The following is a 16679-nucleotide window of genomic DNA, read 5'->3' as shown; positions in this document are numbered from 1 at the left end:
AGCATATAAATAAAATGTGGGTTCACCCATGAGGAGAGTTGAGACTGCCCCAGGCGGCAGAGTCTACCAGGGCAGCTAATCCCATTGTCGATCTTCCTTTCTTTCCCTCACCCACCCTTGTTCCTGATGTGGCTCTTCCCTGACCCACTTCCTCCCTGGTAGGAAGGTAGGGAGGGAGAACGCCATTTTGAGGTCTGCCTAAGATGCCAAAATGTCTTGGGCCAGCCTTGAGGCAATTTAATGTTTTATACAGTTGCTTACTTAGAAGTCAGCTGATTTCTATTGGGCTTGCTTCCAATGAGATTACACTTTTGACTGTACCGTGAAGAAATGCTACTGGTGATTGGTGTTGCTATAGAATTTAGCTGAGGAGCCAAATGTGTTGATACTGCATGCCATGGATTGAGCAGTCTGGGACTTACTGCATGCTGTGTCGCTCCCCTGACCACTGCTGGGCTACCTTGTCTCCCTTTCCAAAGTGTGTGTGTGGAAGAACTATCTTTTATATAGGCACCAAATCCTTGTGGTGTATGAACCCCATCTTCCAGTTAATTACAGCTTGTAAGCTATATTGTGGGACGCGGGTGGCACTATGATCTAAATCACTGAGCCTAGGGCTTGCCGATCAGAAGGTCGGCGGTTCGAATCCCCATGATGGGGTGAGCTCCCGTTGTTCGGTCCCAGCTCCTGCCAACCAAGCAGTCCGAAAGCACACCAGTACAAGTAGATAAATAGGTACTGCTCCAGCTGGAAGGTAAACGGCGTTTCCGTGTGCTGCTCTGGTTCACCAGAAGCGGCTTAGTCATGCTGGCCACATGACCCAGAAGCTGTAAGCCGGCTCCCTCGGCCAGTAAAGCGAGGTGAGTGCCGCAACCCCAGAGTCATCCGCGACTGGACCTAACGGTCAGGGGTCCCTTTACCTTTAAGTTGTATTGTAAGCTTTATTACCATTAAGGATAAGAGGTAAGGGAGAATAATGAAAAAAGGAAATAAAATAGATTCCTTTCTAAATAACATACCTTTTTGTGGGTTATTGCATCGTCATTATTACCACCAGTTCCATCTCTCAGGCGGGCACCACTGTCATTATAAGAAAACAAGGGAGGCATTCGTGGTGAGTTTCCGCACCTCTTTTTCTAGAAAAACAGCACTGGTTACCACCACTGTTGTTACTGTCAGATTTTTCCAAAGTTGTTGAGCAGGGGGACCCCTTGGCAGAGGTATTATTAGTATATTAAATTTATATTTTGCCCTTCCTCCAGAAAGAAGCCCAGGGTGGCAAACAACACCCGACAAAGCAATAAAAAATTAAGACAATTCCAATACAGGTGCAGGCTGCGGAAAAAGCCTGAACTAATGGAAGGCATGTTGGAAGAAGAAAGTCTTCAGTAGGTGCCAAAAAGAGAACAGAAGCAGGACCTGTCGAATATTGACAGGGAGGGAGTTCCTAAGGGTAGGTGTGAGAGCGCTAAAGGCCCGATTTGTATATTGTGTGGTTGGTCCTCTTGATAAGATGGTACCTGCAAGAGGCCTTCACCTGTAGAGTGCAGTGATCAGCTGGGAATATCAGCAGTGAGATGATCTTTCAGGTCATCACCATAATCCTCATCTTCTTTTTCCTGATTGTGCCCAAGGTTTTTTTTTTATTGGGGGGGGCACCCATTTCAGATTCACCATTCCTGTCCTCATCTTTTCCCCCTGTCTGGGCAACAGCAAGAAGTGTTCCCAAGTTGTCTGGGGAGCAGGGAGCACACTGCAAAGGCAGAAACATAATTATCATTTCCTCTAATTTTGAGACAGTCGCATTTATTAAGGTAAACTAATGTGTGGGCCCCCGAAAGGTCTGCACAAAGGACCCCACAGGTCATAAACCCACCACTGAAGGTACATATTTTTTAAAATACATGAATCAACATCAGCATTATTCCAGCAGACTAAATAAACACAAGACTCCCCATTCAGATTAATAAAGCCATTGGCTGGGAATTGGTGTGCATCCCAGGTTGAGCTCTGCTGAATCTGCCACCTTTCCCATTTCAAGATAAACTGTGGCCAGAAGGTTGGTGGTTCAAGTCCACCCAGGGCTGGCTGTGGCCAGGATTCCTGCATTGCAGACATTGAGCTAGATGACCCTCAAACTCTACAATTCTATGGTTCTTCGTATATGTATTTATACATGACATATTTTTAAAAGAAGTTCTCTGTTAGCTTCTCTAACTGTGAAGGTAGTTTGTCAGGAATTTCAGAATGACCCAACCTAGACTTTCCCCCCTGCAACCCCCCCATAGATAGATGACCCAGTGAATATATATGCACAAAAGCCTCTGAAAAGCTTTCTGCAAAACAAATATGCCTTTAGGGTCTGCAGTACAATTATGTTCTTTTCCACTAGATGGGAGTGTAACATCTGTGAGAATATAAAGCCAGCTGTGAGTGGAAATCTGTTACACTGGAGCATTCTTGACATACCTGCCGGAAAATTCATATTGCCACTATGTAAAAACTATGGCTATGATAGTCTCTTATTGCATGTGACCTTGGCACATCTAATGCAAGGTTCCGGATCCTATTCTGCAGTAACATGAAGCAGTTGGTTCAGATCCTACCCTCTGAAGCAGGAGAAAGCAAGTTTGTTCCATCTTCCTTGTGACAACCCTTTAGATATTTGAACATGGCTATCATATCTCCTCTTAGTCTCCTTTTTACCAGGCTAAACATACCCAACTCCCTCAACTATTCCTCATAAAGCTTGGTTTATAGGCCCTTGGTTGTGCAACCGTGCAGATTTCTTCCAGAGAGGCACAGTCCTGAGGGATAAACCTCCCACGTGATATGTCCATCTTGTATTGAAGCAGCAGACCACTGATCTATCCAGCTCAGTATTGTCTCTGAGTTATGACATGCCACACTAGTAATGTAAGAGCCAGAGAGATGTTGTGGTTAAAGTGCTGGACTAGAACCAGGGAAAGCCAGGATAGAATTGCCACTTGACCACAAAGTAAACTGGGTGGCCATGGCCCAGGCAGTCTCTCTGTGTCTTTGAGTGGTTGAGAGGCTAAATTGGGTGAAGATAGACCCACATGCAGCAACCTGAGGAAGTCAGAGGAAAGAAAGGTGTTGAGGCCATCAGGGTAGATCTCCAGGGCAGAAGTCCAGGGCCCCAAACACAGCAGGGTTGGGCTTCCCAAATATGTAAGTAAGTGAAGTACTGTAGTGCATATTGTTCTATAAAGAGGCAGCAGCATAAGAGCATTTGGTCCATAGTCTTAAAACTAGAACTGCTTCTGAATATAGGATATTAATCTGCCCCCTTTGCTCCCAGATTATTTATACTAAGGAGGGAAGAGGAAAATGTATTCATGAAAACAAAGGACAGCACACTGTTGAGCTGCTTGTTCACATCAATGTTACCAGAGTAATATTGACGCTGCTGCCCACCTTCCCAGAATGCTCTTCCGTCCCTCAGAGAAAAGGGCTATTTCCTAGGAAATGATACAGCAAAGGAATCTGTCGTATTCATCATGTGACTTCACTAAGCTCCATTTTCAGCAGGGAAGGGACAGTTGAGGCAATTACTTCTAAGCACAGACAGTGACCCAGTTTGCGTGTAGCACTCAGCCAAGAGAAGAGATTGCAGCCCTTTTGCTCCTCCTCACTGGTCTTGCTGCTTCTGTGAGCTAAGCCATGGTTTGGCTCAGCACATCATCAGAACCTGGGCTTGTGGTTTGTCTCGCTCCAGACAATTGTGAGCTGCAACCAAGGTCGGTTCTTTGTTTACAGCTCAGCATTTGCCTAGAGAAGCAAAGCAGCTGCGGTTTCCTCTCCTTGAGTCTACACTTTCGCAGAATTATGGTTATGCCCTCCTGAATGATATCTATAGCAGGAGATCACTCAGTTTCTGTTTACTTATATGAACATGGCCTAATCAGTGCTTTTTCTCTTGAATCACTAGGAAAATATGTCGAAACTGCAAGTGTGGGCAGGAGGAGCATGATGTTCCCACTAGTAACGAGGATGACCGCAAAGTGGGGAAGCTCTTTGAGGATACAAAATATACAACCCTCATTGCAAAGCTGAAATCGGATGGGATCCCTATGTATAAGCGCAATGTTATGATACTGACTAATCCAGTGGCTGCCAAGAAGAACGTGTCCATCAATACTGTGACTTACGAATGGGCACCTCCTGTTCAGAATCAAACCCTGGTGAGCTATCATGATACAGTCTTGGTAGCTTTTATGAAAACTAGATGGCAGTGGCGTAGCGTGGGTTGTCAGCGCCCGGGGCAAGGCAAGTAATTTGCACCCCCTAACCCGTGGATTTGCGCCCCCTAACCCTAACCCTCAGATGTTGTGCCCGGCCCCCCCTGCACCCCCATGCTACGCCACTGCTAGATAGTATCCTTTTAACCAGGGTTTCCCAAACCTAGGTCTCCAAATGTTTTTTTTTTACTACAGCTCCCATCACCCCTAGTTAGCAGGACCAGTGATCAGGGATGATGGGAATTGTAGTCCAAAAAACAGCTGGAGACCCAAGTTTGGGAAATCCTGCTTTAAATGGAGGGAGGGGTGGATTGGAGTGTATAGAACACCCAGGATTGGGGCCATATTTTGATGTAAAACAACAGGAAAATATAAATGGGATTATTATCTCAGTAACCCTGGTACCCCTCCAGTTCCAATCAGCCTTCGATAGCATTGCCAGTGGTCCAAGATGGGAAATGTAGTCCAGTGCCCCTGGACTCCTTCCCCGCTATAAGCCATGTAAACATAATGAAGTTGGGTCTGGTGGTCAACTCCCCTTGCAAGTCTCTGATTGCTATAAAATAGTCACACAATGGAAATAGGATGGTTGTGGAAGCAAGAGGGGTGAGGTGGAGGAAAGAGGTCGTGTTAATGGCTAGGATAAAGCTTTGCATTAGAGATGTTCGCCACCACTTAGGATGATTTACGACTTCCCAGACGAGCCCTTTCAAGAATACTTCCAGAAACAGGACATAGCGTTGGAAAACCTGCACAATTTATGTCATTGTTTAAAAGCTGAAGAAAAGCACTCAAGCTTGCACATTTCTGTTACTGTATATGGTCAGAACGAATTCAGAGCTGGGATCCAAGCGAAAAGCTCCCCTTGGTTTATTAATGGCTCATCGAGATGCGATAGTTGGATAGCCTTGTTGGGCTTCCCCACCCAGCCCAACCCCGCGCATGTTTCAATCTTGAGTCAAGTTTATGTAGTGTCTTGCTGGCTGATCTAAAACAGAAGGCTGGAGATGTGTGTGCAGCTTTGTAATCATAAGAGGGTTTTAGGGATTTTCAAAGGGGGGGGGGAGAGACTCCAGCTTGCAGAAGTAATTTTTCTTCAGTTTTTCATGTATATCTTGCAGTACCTTATTTCATTTTAAGTTATTTAAACCAGCTAAAAAGCCTTCGGTCTCAGTTCCAACCCTCACATGCTGGTTTCCCTCTGTGAGAAAGATTGCAGTTAGCAGTCTGAAAGCTCTTGCAATGTCAGGATCTGAAAAGATTCAGTGTTAGCTAAACATTGTTCAAGCTGTTACTGCAGCAGAGTAAATGGCTGGATTTTTTTGTTGAAAAGCATGCGCCTGCAGTGAGCTTCCGACTCTCAGTCCGAGTTACATCCCTTCAGTTTCGCTGTCCACTTCTTGGTATCTGTTCGCGCCGAAGAGTAACAACTTCTGCTAAGCCCTGTTAATCTCCCCTTGGTTGCCTTCCTCCCCACTGCCGCCCTCCCCGTTTATAAAAGCAGGAATCCCAAGGGCATCTGATAAACTAATTCTTGCAATCCCTCTGGACTCTTTAGGCAAGACATTATATGCAGATGCTTCCCAAGGAGAAGCAACCCGTGGCTGGCTCGGAAGGTGCTCAGTACAGGAAGAAGCAGTTGGCCAAGCAGCTGCCCGCACACGATCAGGATCCGTCCAAATGCCACGAGCTGAGTCCTAACGAGGTGAAGCAGATGGAGCAGTTTGTGAAGAAATACAAGAACGAGGCTCTCGGGGTGGGAGATGTCAAGCTGCCGAGCGAAGTGGAAGGCAAAGCTGCCGGGAAGGATGTGCCGACTAATGGGGAGAGAGGCACCCCGGCCACCGTAGGAGCCATGGAAGACAAACTGGCTGGTCCAAAGACACCCCAATATGTAAGTGGGCATATATGTCTATTTGTCTTCGTCTCTGTGTGTCTTGTGTGCTGCAAACAGGAGCAGAACTGTCGGTAAAGGGTGGCAAAACAATGGGGTTTTGTATTAGTTTAGCCTGGTATTTCACGCTGCGGCATCCTTTGCACAGGGTTTATTTATTAAGTATTTTAGTCTTTTTAAACTATTGACTGTTTCAGCCTGCAAAGAGCAACAGGGGCAGAAGGGAAAAGCCTCTGGGTCCTCCACTAAGGAAAACACAGTACGTGCTAAAAGGTGACTGTTCTGGGCCATGGAGGTAACTCCTGGGTAAAGAAACATGGAAATCATAAAATTTGTAGCGTTGGAAGGGACTACAAGGGTCATCTAGTCCAACCCCCTGCAATGCAGGAATCTTTTGCCCAACGTGGGGCTCGAACCCTGTGATTAAGAGTCTTGTGCTCTACTGACATAGAAGCATAGCATCCCCGAGCTGGGACAGACCTCAGACACCATCTAGGCCAGGGGTGGCTAACTGCAGCTCAGAAGCATGATTCCCCTCCACCCAGCAGTTTTTCCTCACCCCAGATGATTTTGGCAGTGGCTCCAAAAAGAAAAGAAAATGGAACTTAGCACAGGGTAGGCAAGCCAGTTTAAACCTGTCCATCCCCCTGTTGGTCATGGTGCGACTGGGGAGTGAGTGGTAATGCATGCACGCACCTCTCAGCTCACCTGAGCACTGTGCATGTGCCTGTGTGCATTCAAGAGTGTGCAATAATAGTAATAATTTTATTATTTATACCCCACCCATCTGGCTGGGTAGTGACCATGCCTACTTTGGGCCACAGCCAACATGGGCATGTGACCCTCGGAGGATTGGTCACGAGTTCATCCCTTGGACCACAACAAGCCAGCCTGATCTACTATGCCCCACATCTCAGTGAAGGAATCTTGCAGTCACAGCATCCCAAAAAGGATGGAATCGTAGAGTTGGGTCTCCCAAGGGTGCTCTAGTCCAACCCCCTGCAATGTCCGACATCTGCTTAAATTTCTCCTGTGATGAAGGGCCCGCTGTTTCCTGAACCAGCTGGGTTCTCTGTTGAACAGCTCTTCTCCTTGGGACGTTTCTTCTTAATACTTAGGCAAAGCCTGCCTAATTTCCACCCATGTGTTTTCTCCTTCAATCTGGAGCAAGCCTGCTCCATCATCTACATGACAGTCGTGCAGCTTCTACCGAGATCTAAAATGCTATATTTAGTACCTGCATGAAGATCAATATTTTTTGTCTCTTGGGATGGCCGGAGAGTCTTGCTATATTTAAACGAGAGCCATTAGTTCTTGGAAGAAGCAGTGTGTTGTGGGTTTCTTTTCAAGGTGAAAACTGACGAACCGTACAGAAAAGGAAAAAACTCCCGAGATGAAGAGGGAGGGACTCCTAAGTGGAAGCCGGCGGCGGGGGGGGGGGGGGAGATGGCATCCCCAATTAAGTTTAATGAGGAAAGGCCTCTGCTTGAAATCAAACTAATAAATACAAAGGCAGACATCTCATGGCTTCACTTACCGTTGGCAGAAAGTATTAAGCCATATAAACAGCATTGATCCACTTATTACTTATAAGACTGAGTTAGAAGGAGCTGGCTGTGAATACTCCACACTACTGAGAAGACTCCACCCCCACTGGACTGTATTTAAGCCAGGCTGCTGTGATCTTTTGGGGTCCCGAAAGGCCAGGACTAGCATATCTAACCTTATATTTACATATTTATTCTGGGGGCAGTTGGTTTTCATTTAGTGCTTTCCTTGCCATACATTAAGCCTATATTAGGCACTGTTTTACCTTGTTTGAATGTACTGATGTGTAAAATGCAAAGGTGATTTCACAATGATGTGAAATCAATATGAGACACAAACTGTATTGTGCATTTGGGTTCCCTCTATCCCCCCCAAATGTTATATATGCAGGTGCCAATGTGCGGGTTTTTGTGAGCTGCCTTAGGCATAGTTTTTGCTGTGAAAAGGCTTGTCTGACGGATCTGTTTGCCTTCACTGCTTTCCCTGGGAAAACCCACTTTTTAGCACTGAGTTGGAGCAAACATCAATCTGCAGAAATCTGAATTACATTTGCTCCGCTTTAGCAGTCAAGATTGGGTTTTTCCCATGGGGTAGGTTAAGGTAAAGGACCCCTGGATGGTTAAGTCCAGTCGAAATTGACTATGGGGTGCTGTGCTCATCTTCAGTTTCAGGCCAAGGGAGCCAGCGTTTGTCTGCAGACAGCTTTCTGGATCATGTAACCAGCATAACTAAAGCACTTCTGGCACAGTGGGGTAAGTGGAAGTCTGGAGAAGCTCTCTACATAAACTTTAAAATCCCTTGACCTCCTCGCAGTGCTGCTTCCGGTGCAAACTGAGCATGAAGGAAGGGGACCCGGCTGTCTACGCCGAGCGGGCCGGCTATGACAAACTCTGGCATCCGGCTTGTTTTGTCTGCTGCACCTGCGGCGAGCTCCTTGTGGATATGATCTACTTCTGGAAGAATGGGAAGCTGTACTGTGGCCGACACTACTGTGACAGTGAGAAGCCCCGCTGCGCTGGCTGCGATGAGGTAAGCAAGGTCCCCCTTCTGCTCTGCATCCATGGAAGTGGCCATGGAGAAAAGACCTGCTTGTAAAGATTTGCTGCCTTTTGACCAGACCAAGGGAAGGGCCATAGCTCACCGGGAGAGCATCTGCTTTCCACATGGGAAGTCCTAGGTTCAATCCCCGTCATCTCCAGGAAGAGCTGGGAGAAATCCCTGCCTGAAATCCTGTAGAAACCAGCGTTTCTCAAACTTGGGTCCCCAGCTCTTGTTGGACTACACCTCCCATCATCTGTGACCACTGGCGCTGCTAGCTAGGGATCATGGGAGTTGTAGTCCCAACGACCCAAGTTTGAGAAACACTGCTATAGATTATACTAGATATACCCATGGCCTGATTCTGTATGTAGCTTCTTCCATTGCTGTCCATTTAGCCCAGCATTAGGATTTCACTAACAAGCAGGGCATGGTAGTGAAAGGTAGCACCTGGCTTAAAAAGTATACATCAGGGACATGACTCCATTACCCAAAGCAGAGAGGATGGGAAAGTCATCCATTCTTTTCCCGCTCTGGTTTTTAATCTGAGGGGGAAATAAATTTGGCAGCTTCTAAAGCTGGCTTCTCCTTTTGAGGTGAGCTTGAATTGAACCCCCAGATTTCTTTTCTGAGCTTTGCTCAGGAGCACTTCACCAGCATCTCTTAGTCCCGAGCTGTGCAGGAGCTATAACTCCTTTTACCTGTAGCTCAGCTTGTGCGTCCTCCAGTCGAGGGTTTGCCACAACCCCTGGAGCCTCTTTCTTTGTGTCCCATTTACACTGTTTGTACACTACCCTCATTTTCTCAATACCTGGAAGGCATTCATAAGGACGTAGTATCCCTTCTTCATCAGGCCAGAGGCCCATCTAGTCTAAGGTTACCAGATTTTTTTCAATGAATCCAGGGACAGTTTTCAACTTCAATAGATTTTGTATGGGGTAAAGGTAAAGGTAAAGGTAAAGGTACCCCTGCCCGTACGGGCCAGTCTTGCCAGACTCTGGGGTTGTGCGCCCATCTCACTTAAGAGGCCAGGGGCCAGCGCTGTCCGGAGACACTTCCGGGTCACATGGCCAGTGTGACATCGCTGCTCTGGCGAGCCAGAGCTGCACACGGAAACGCCGTTTACCTTCCCGCTGGTAAGCGGTCCCTATTTATCTACTTGCACCCGGAGGTGCTTTCGAACTGCTAGGTTGGCAGGCGCTGGGACCGAGCAGCGGGAGCGCACCCCGCAGCAGGGATTCGAACCGCCGACCTTTCGATCAGCAAGTCCTAGGCGCTGAGGCTTTAACCCACAGCGCCACCTGTTGTATGGGGACTGATTTGTAAATCCAGGGACTGTCCCCAGGAAATGGGGACGTCAGGTAACCTTAATCTAGTCCATCATCCTGTTCTCACAGAATACCCATGGGAAGCCAACAAGCCATTCCTTTTTTCTCTGGGAGAGTCAAATCTCTGCTTTTTTGCATTCGCTGCTTTTGACAGAGATCTCCAAGAGGCCCTGGTGAAAAGGGTGGGGAACGGAACGATGAAAGCAACAAGCTGAAATGCTCGGTGGAGCTATTTCATATGGCCGAAAATATGTGTTTCCTTAGCATTCTAGAACAAAATACCGGGGTGGTTGTATTGAATGTGTACCTCCCTTCCTTGTATCCCTTCAGCTTATATTCAGCAATGAGTACACCCAGGCCGAAGGTCAAAGCTGGCATCTGAAACATTTCTGTTGCTTTGACTGCGACTGTGTCTTGGCTGGGGAGATCTACGTCATGGTAAACGAAAAGCCTGTCTGCAAACCGTGCTACGTGAAGAATCATGCCGTGGTAAGAGAGTCATGATTTGCCTGTGACGCATAACTACTATGTACAGTTATGTGCCCAGATGTGCTTTCCCATATCTTGCCTAGAACAGTGGTTTCTTAAAACACTGTTATCCATAACAAAAAACTACTGGCTTATCCATGCCCCACCCCAGCCTGGTGGTTGTCAGCTAAGTTTTAATCGGAGTAGACTTAATGAAATTAATAGACCTAACATAGTCATATAATTGTCAAGTTAGAAGATACTTTGAAGGTCATCTAGCCCAGACCCCCTGCAATGTTAATGTCAATGTTTAAGGATGTTGATTTATTGATGCATACTCTTGAATCCAACTTGGTTTAATATCACCCAATGTTTTGTCTTTGATAGTGTTTCCTGTAAGCAATTCATTCACCATCAAGGTCCACTTCTTTTATCACATGTTTTGTTCAGCATCTACACACAAACTCTTGGGAATGGCCAGCTTAGGCAAAAAGACTGGTAATATCAGAAATGTGCTGGTGACACACAGCTACTCCCGTTTTGTTCCAGAGTAGGAAACTGAGATTACGCTAATAAGGAAGGGAAGTTTGTATAAAGGTACCCTATCCTCTTGTCATTGTCCTGCATGTTGAAGAGCAACCAAGTTCAAGTAAAGATTTTGTGCATCATCCTTGACCACTTTGAGCAGTTTGTGTAAACTATCCCTTTGCTTGACCAAAGTTGACCTTGCCACTGTGTCTCCTTCCCAGATCATTCCCATGAGACGTGGGGTTTTTTATGGCTCTTTTATGAGCTTCCAGGGGTGCTCCTCCATCACTTGCGATTTCTGCAGAATGCAGAAGTACTATTGCTAGTTTAGGCCAGTGGGAGAGCATGATGTTCATATTTCATTGCACCTGCTCGCCCTCGATTCGAAGGAATCATTATTGACTTCCAGTGCTCTAACTGTACTAGAGATCTGCATGTCAAACTTTGCTCTGGTGCCTGAATAAATGCAGACAGAAAACAACAGGGGGCTGGGATTTAATTTCATTTGAATAGACCTAATGTACCTTGGGTATAAAACCCCTGGGGCAACTGTCCTTGTCTAATGCTTTCATAGAGCAGTGACTCTCCTGCTATCTTCTAGACTGAAGTTTTTGTCAGTTTCACTGCATTGTCCAAAATCGTGGACAGCCGTTGTATTTCTTGTGAAGTCCACACAGCACGACCACCAGGAGAGTATCTCAGTGTGCAGTCTTATAAATATTATTCTTTAAAATCCATTGTCAAAGAATGAAATGTTTTTAAAACATTGTTTAGCATCTGCACCAGTTAGTCCAAAGTTAATTACTTCCTCATTTGGGTTCCTGGGTTTCCTTTGTTCTACGTACAATGTGGCTTTTTGTAGCTTTATTTATTTATTTATTATTGTTCCTGTTTGGTTTTCCCTTCTCTTAATGAGTGTTTTCTGTCTGTAGTTTCGCTTAGCTTTTTTGTGTGTGCTTCTTAATCTGTAGTTCTTAAATTCAGCTTTCCCACTGATAGAGCAGTTATTCATCAGGACACTCTGTCTCCTCTCTTGTTCCGACCGTTATCTGAAATGAACTGACTGGAAAACACTTCTTTGTGTTTCTTCACGGCATCTATTTCTTTTCCCCCCAAGAACTTTGGGGGGAAAATCTTACACTCACTGACTCACATTAAAATAGAGAAGTGCAGAATTTAAGAAGTTGCAAAAGGGGTGGCCTTGTTCTCACAGTAGATGAAGCAGTGAGTGTACCACTGCAGGGGGGAGTTTGCATAATTGAATAACCCTCCATACAAAAACACAAGAAGCGCAAAGTCTTGCATGTATAAAACTAGCATGCCAGAGAGATGGGAGCTCTTTTGGGCACAATCATTCCATTTGTTGTTGTTTAGTCATGTCCGACTCTTGGTGACCCCATGGACCAGAGCACGCCAGGCACTCCTGTCTTCCACTGCCTCCCGCAGTTTGGTCAAACCCATGCTGGTAGCTTTGAGAACACTGTCCAACCATCTCGTCCTCTGTCGTCTTCATCTCCTTGTGCCCTCCATCTTTCCCAACATCAGAGTCTTTTCCAGGGAGTCTTCTCATGAGGTGGCCAAAATATTGGAGCCTCAGCTTCAGGATCTGTCCTTCTAGTGAGCACTCAGGGCTGATTTCCTTAAGAATGGATAGGTTTGATCTTCTTGCAGTCCATGGGACTCTCAAGAGTCTCCTCCAGCACCATAATTCAAAAGCATCAATTCTTTGGTGATCAGCCTTCTTTATGGTCCAGCTCTCAGTTCCATACATCACTACTGGGATAATCATAGCTTTTACTATATGGACCTTTGTTGGCAAAGGTCCGTATAGTAAAATAAATCATTCCATGCTGATTAACAACTGGTTGGAAAGGAAGAGCAGGGTTGTTGAGACTTGGTGGGGGATATCCAATGAAGTAATACTCAAAACAGACCTACTGAAATTTATTAGACTAGTTACTTAAGTCTATTGCTTTCTGTGGGTCAGATCTGAGCGTGACTAACATTGGCTATCGTCCAGTATATATGTACAGACTTACCTGTAAGCAGAGATGAGATGGTTCAGTTGGTAAAGCATAAGACTCTTAATCTCAGGATCCTGGGTTTGAGACCCAAGGTGGGCAAAAGGTTCCTGAGTTGCAGAGGGTTAGACTAGATGGCCTTTGTGGTCCCTCCCAATTCTATGATTCTATGAATAGGTGGTTCAACTCAGTCTGTAGACTTGCTATCAATATATTTCTCTCTGCTTTCATGATCCTTCAACGAGGCATCCATCCCTGTGAGTTTTCAGTGTGCTTATTTTAGCACTGTAGGAATTTGCATCTGACGGCTCCTCACCTGTAGGATAGACAGGCTGGTTCATCAATCCGCAGTACAGTGTTCGCAGTTTGCACAATATCGCCACCAAGTGGAGGCCTGTGGAAAGCACTCAGTATAGCTGCTCTTGCCTCAAGGAAGAACAGGCCAGATCCACAGAATGGGCAAACAGTAGGCTTTGACTTTTCTGCCTGCAGAGGATCCCTTTCTGCGAGGGGAAATCCAGTCCTCAGCCTTTACCTTTTCTACATTCCACAGGCAATTTCAAGGCACAAAGGAGAAACCAAGGATGTTGAGTAATGTTGTCATCGTGATAAATTATGTTACAACTGAAGCAGTGTTAAAAACTCGGATATATAAGCTAGGCGCCAAATGACTCCTTAAACCAGGGTTACAGAATCCCTAGTCATTTTGGGGCAAGACGACTCGAAAGTCATATTTTTCAAAGCAATTTTTTGGTTCCTGAAAATCATTCTGATTGTGCAGATAAAATATAACAGGTAGGATTCTATAGGATGTGTTGCCAATCTGTGAAAACAGTCAAGGTTGAAGGAACCTTAGGCATGTACCTCTAGGTGGTGGAGGCACCATCCTGGCACCCGGGCATCTTTACTTGGTCACAAGTGGGCAATTTGTTGTTGTTTAGTCGTGTCCGACACTTCGTGACCCCATGGACCAGCACTCCTCTGTTCAGCTGCCTCTTGCAATTTGGTCAAACTCATGTTGGTAGCTTCGAGAACACTGTCCAACCATCTTGTCCTCTGTCGTCCCCTTCTCCATCTTTCCCAACATCAGGGTCTTTTCCAGGTAGTCTTCTCTTCTCATGAGGTGGCCAAAGTATTGGAGCCTCAGCTTCACGATCTGTCCTTCCAGTGAGCACTCAGGGCTGATTTCCTTCAGAATGGAGAGGTTTGATCTTCTTGCAGTCCATGGGACTCTCAAGAGTCTCCTCCAGCACCATAATTCAAAAGCATCAATTCTTCGGTGATCTGCCTTCTTTATGGTCCAGCTCTCACTTCCATACATCACTACTGGGAAAACCATGGCTTTAACTATACGGACCTCTGTTGGCAAGGTGATGTCTCTGCTTTTTAAGTGGCCGATAGCCTGGTGCAAAATGCGCCTGGCGAATTTCAAATGCTGAGCCGAAGTCATAACATCTGTATTGAATATGCTGGGTTTCGTTGTCTTATCAAGGTGGAAACAAACACATTTTTCATTTCTCTCATCTCCTTTCTAGGTCTGCCAGGGTTGCCACAATGCTATCGACCCTGAAGTTCAACGTGTGAGTTACAACAATTTCAACTGGCATGCCACCACAGAGTGCTTTCTGTGCTCCTGTTGCAGCAAGTGTCTCATTGGCCAGAAGTTTATGCCGGTAGAAGGAATGGTTTTCTGCTCGGTGGAATGTAAGAAAAAGATGATGTCCTAATGGGAAGAGAACCCGGATCAAGCCAAGTTTCGCTTTACTTCAGAACCCTCTGCATTTCTACTGTATTGGGGTGGTTTTTTAAGCAAAATTGAACGTACTAAATGGCAAATTCCAAAGATTTTTTTTAACATTTCTAACTTGATAGCTTTTGATTAAGTACTTCCAGCGCTTCTGTATTCTTACTACTTTGTTACTACTTGTTGCAAATGTTACTCACATATAGGGAGCCTGATATTCCTGGTGTATTTCAAAGACTAGATGCTCTAAAGTCTTCTTTTATACACATTTTTAAACAAACTGTGTAAAAATAAAACAATGACTTGGTATGTTGTAAATCAGTGTTTCCCAAACTGGGGTCTCCAGCTGTTTTTGAACTACAGTTCCCATAATCCCTGACTACTGTTCCTGCTAGCTAAGGATGATGGGAGTTGTAGTCCAAAAACAACTGGAGACCCAAGTTTCGGAAGCACTGTTGTAAATGTTGTACCATACTCCAGATGTTGCTGGACTACAACTCCCTTCATCCCTGACCATTGGCTATGCTGTCTGGAGCTGATGGGAGTTGGAGTCTAGCAACAAATAGAAGGCCACATATTTTGGGTTCTACCATTTCAAAAAATCTCACAAATACCACAATATATGGGGGGGAATGCTAAGCTAGAATCCTTTTCCTGACATGCTTGCTTCATATCTGAGGTGAGATTTTGAATGTGCAAAGTAGTATTCAAACATCTGAATTCCTCACTTTCAGCCTGAAGCATTACAAGACCAACCACAGATCATATTTGTTAGCCTGCTGATTCTGTACAGCAGCCCTCAAACATAATTAGGCAGAAATAAATATTTTTAAGCCTTCCTGCTTCCACTGAGCATCTTAAGCAAATGCCCCAAAGCTTTGGCTCCAACCTTTAATATTTGCATTAAAACACTTTCCCTTCTTTGTTAGGTTTAAACTGTTTTGTTGTTTTTTAAAAAAGCAGCTGTGGACTTTTTGGTGCTTAGAATGTGACTTGCTCTCTATTAATCTGAAGTTTCCGAGCCTCTTTCTCTGTCCTCTTTCAATCAAGCTTGTTATCAAGTGTGTCCATTTTGTCTCTTCATTTTATGTATTGTCCAGAATTATAGGCAATAGGAAAGATTTAAATTTGCCGGTGCCTCTGCCCATGAATGAGATTTCTAATACAGGGCAGCTACACCTGGAGACCACAGGTTGTCAACCCCGGAGCAAACAGTATATAGGCTAATGGGTTTGATATTGTATAAGGCAGCTTGCAAACTAGTGCAGTTATTGCGATGCTGAAATTTCTTTATAATGAATGTAAGAAGGTACAAAGCAAAGGAATGTGGGCTCTTGGCTTTGTAAACTATGCAAACTCTTTCCATTCAACTCTCCTAAGACTAAAGAAATGTGTAAACTTATATTCATGCTCTCAAATAAAACTTTTACCAAACGGTTTGCTAGCTTGAAATCTTTCGTTTGCCTCTTGGTAACTGTAATGGCAAGGCTATTCCAGAAGGGGGTGATAGTTTCAAAGACAAAAAAAAAAGCGCTCTGACCAATTTGAAGCTTTCGATAATACAGTTGCGAAGAAAACCAGTGTTTTCTCTTCCATAGATTTAAGTGCTTAATGGCCTGTCTGGATAAAACTGGGCATTAGACTCTTAGCTCTGTAAATTTGTTTCTTGAAGCTTTGCATTAAAATCTCTTCGAGGGTATGTGGTGTTAGCAAATGTGACCCATGGCAATGATTCAGTGGTTTTAATACATATATTCAGAAATAGGCATACCTAGTAGGTTTCCCGTGTTCTTCTCGCACCAGGCGTGGTGCTTCACACATCTACCAAGAGGTGAGGGTCCTACATCC

The 16679-nt window shown here is 45.1% G+C and overlaps 1 protein-coding gene across 1 annotated transcript in view; it reads left to right on the top strand.

The window, feature by feature from the left end:
* Positions 1-16270, top strand: part of TES (testin LIM domain protein) — a 28136-nt gene extending 11866 nt beyond the window's left edge. Inside the window, exons 3-7 of the mRNA XM_081929016.1 lie at positions 3953-4205; positions 5821-6156; positions 8518-8733; positions 10401-10559; positions 14623-16270. Of these exons, the coding sequence (XP_081785142.1) occupies positions 3953-4205; positions 5821-6156; positions 8518-8733; positions 10401-10559; positions 14623-14814 (1156 nt within the window). The 3' untranslated portion in view covers positions 14815-16270. The remainder of the gene's footprint in view (positions 1-3952; positions 4206-5820; positions 6157-8517; positions 8734-10400; positions 10560-14622) is intronic.
* Positions 16271-16679: the final 409 nt, after the last annotated feature.

The sequence above is a fragment of the Podarcis melisellensis genome (genome assembly GCF_964234715.1).
Source record: "Podarcis melisellensis genome assembly, chromosome: 10".
Taxonomy (NCBI): Eukaryota; Metazoa; Chordata; class Lepidosauria; order Squamata; family Lacertidae; genus Podarcis; species Podarcis melisellensis.
The sequence above is the reverse complement of the archived record's forward strand: the minus strand, read 5'-3'. Positions and strand labels throughout refer to the sequence as shown.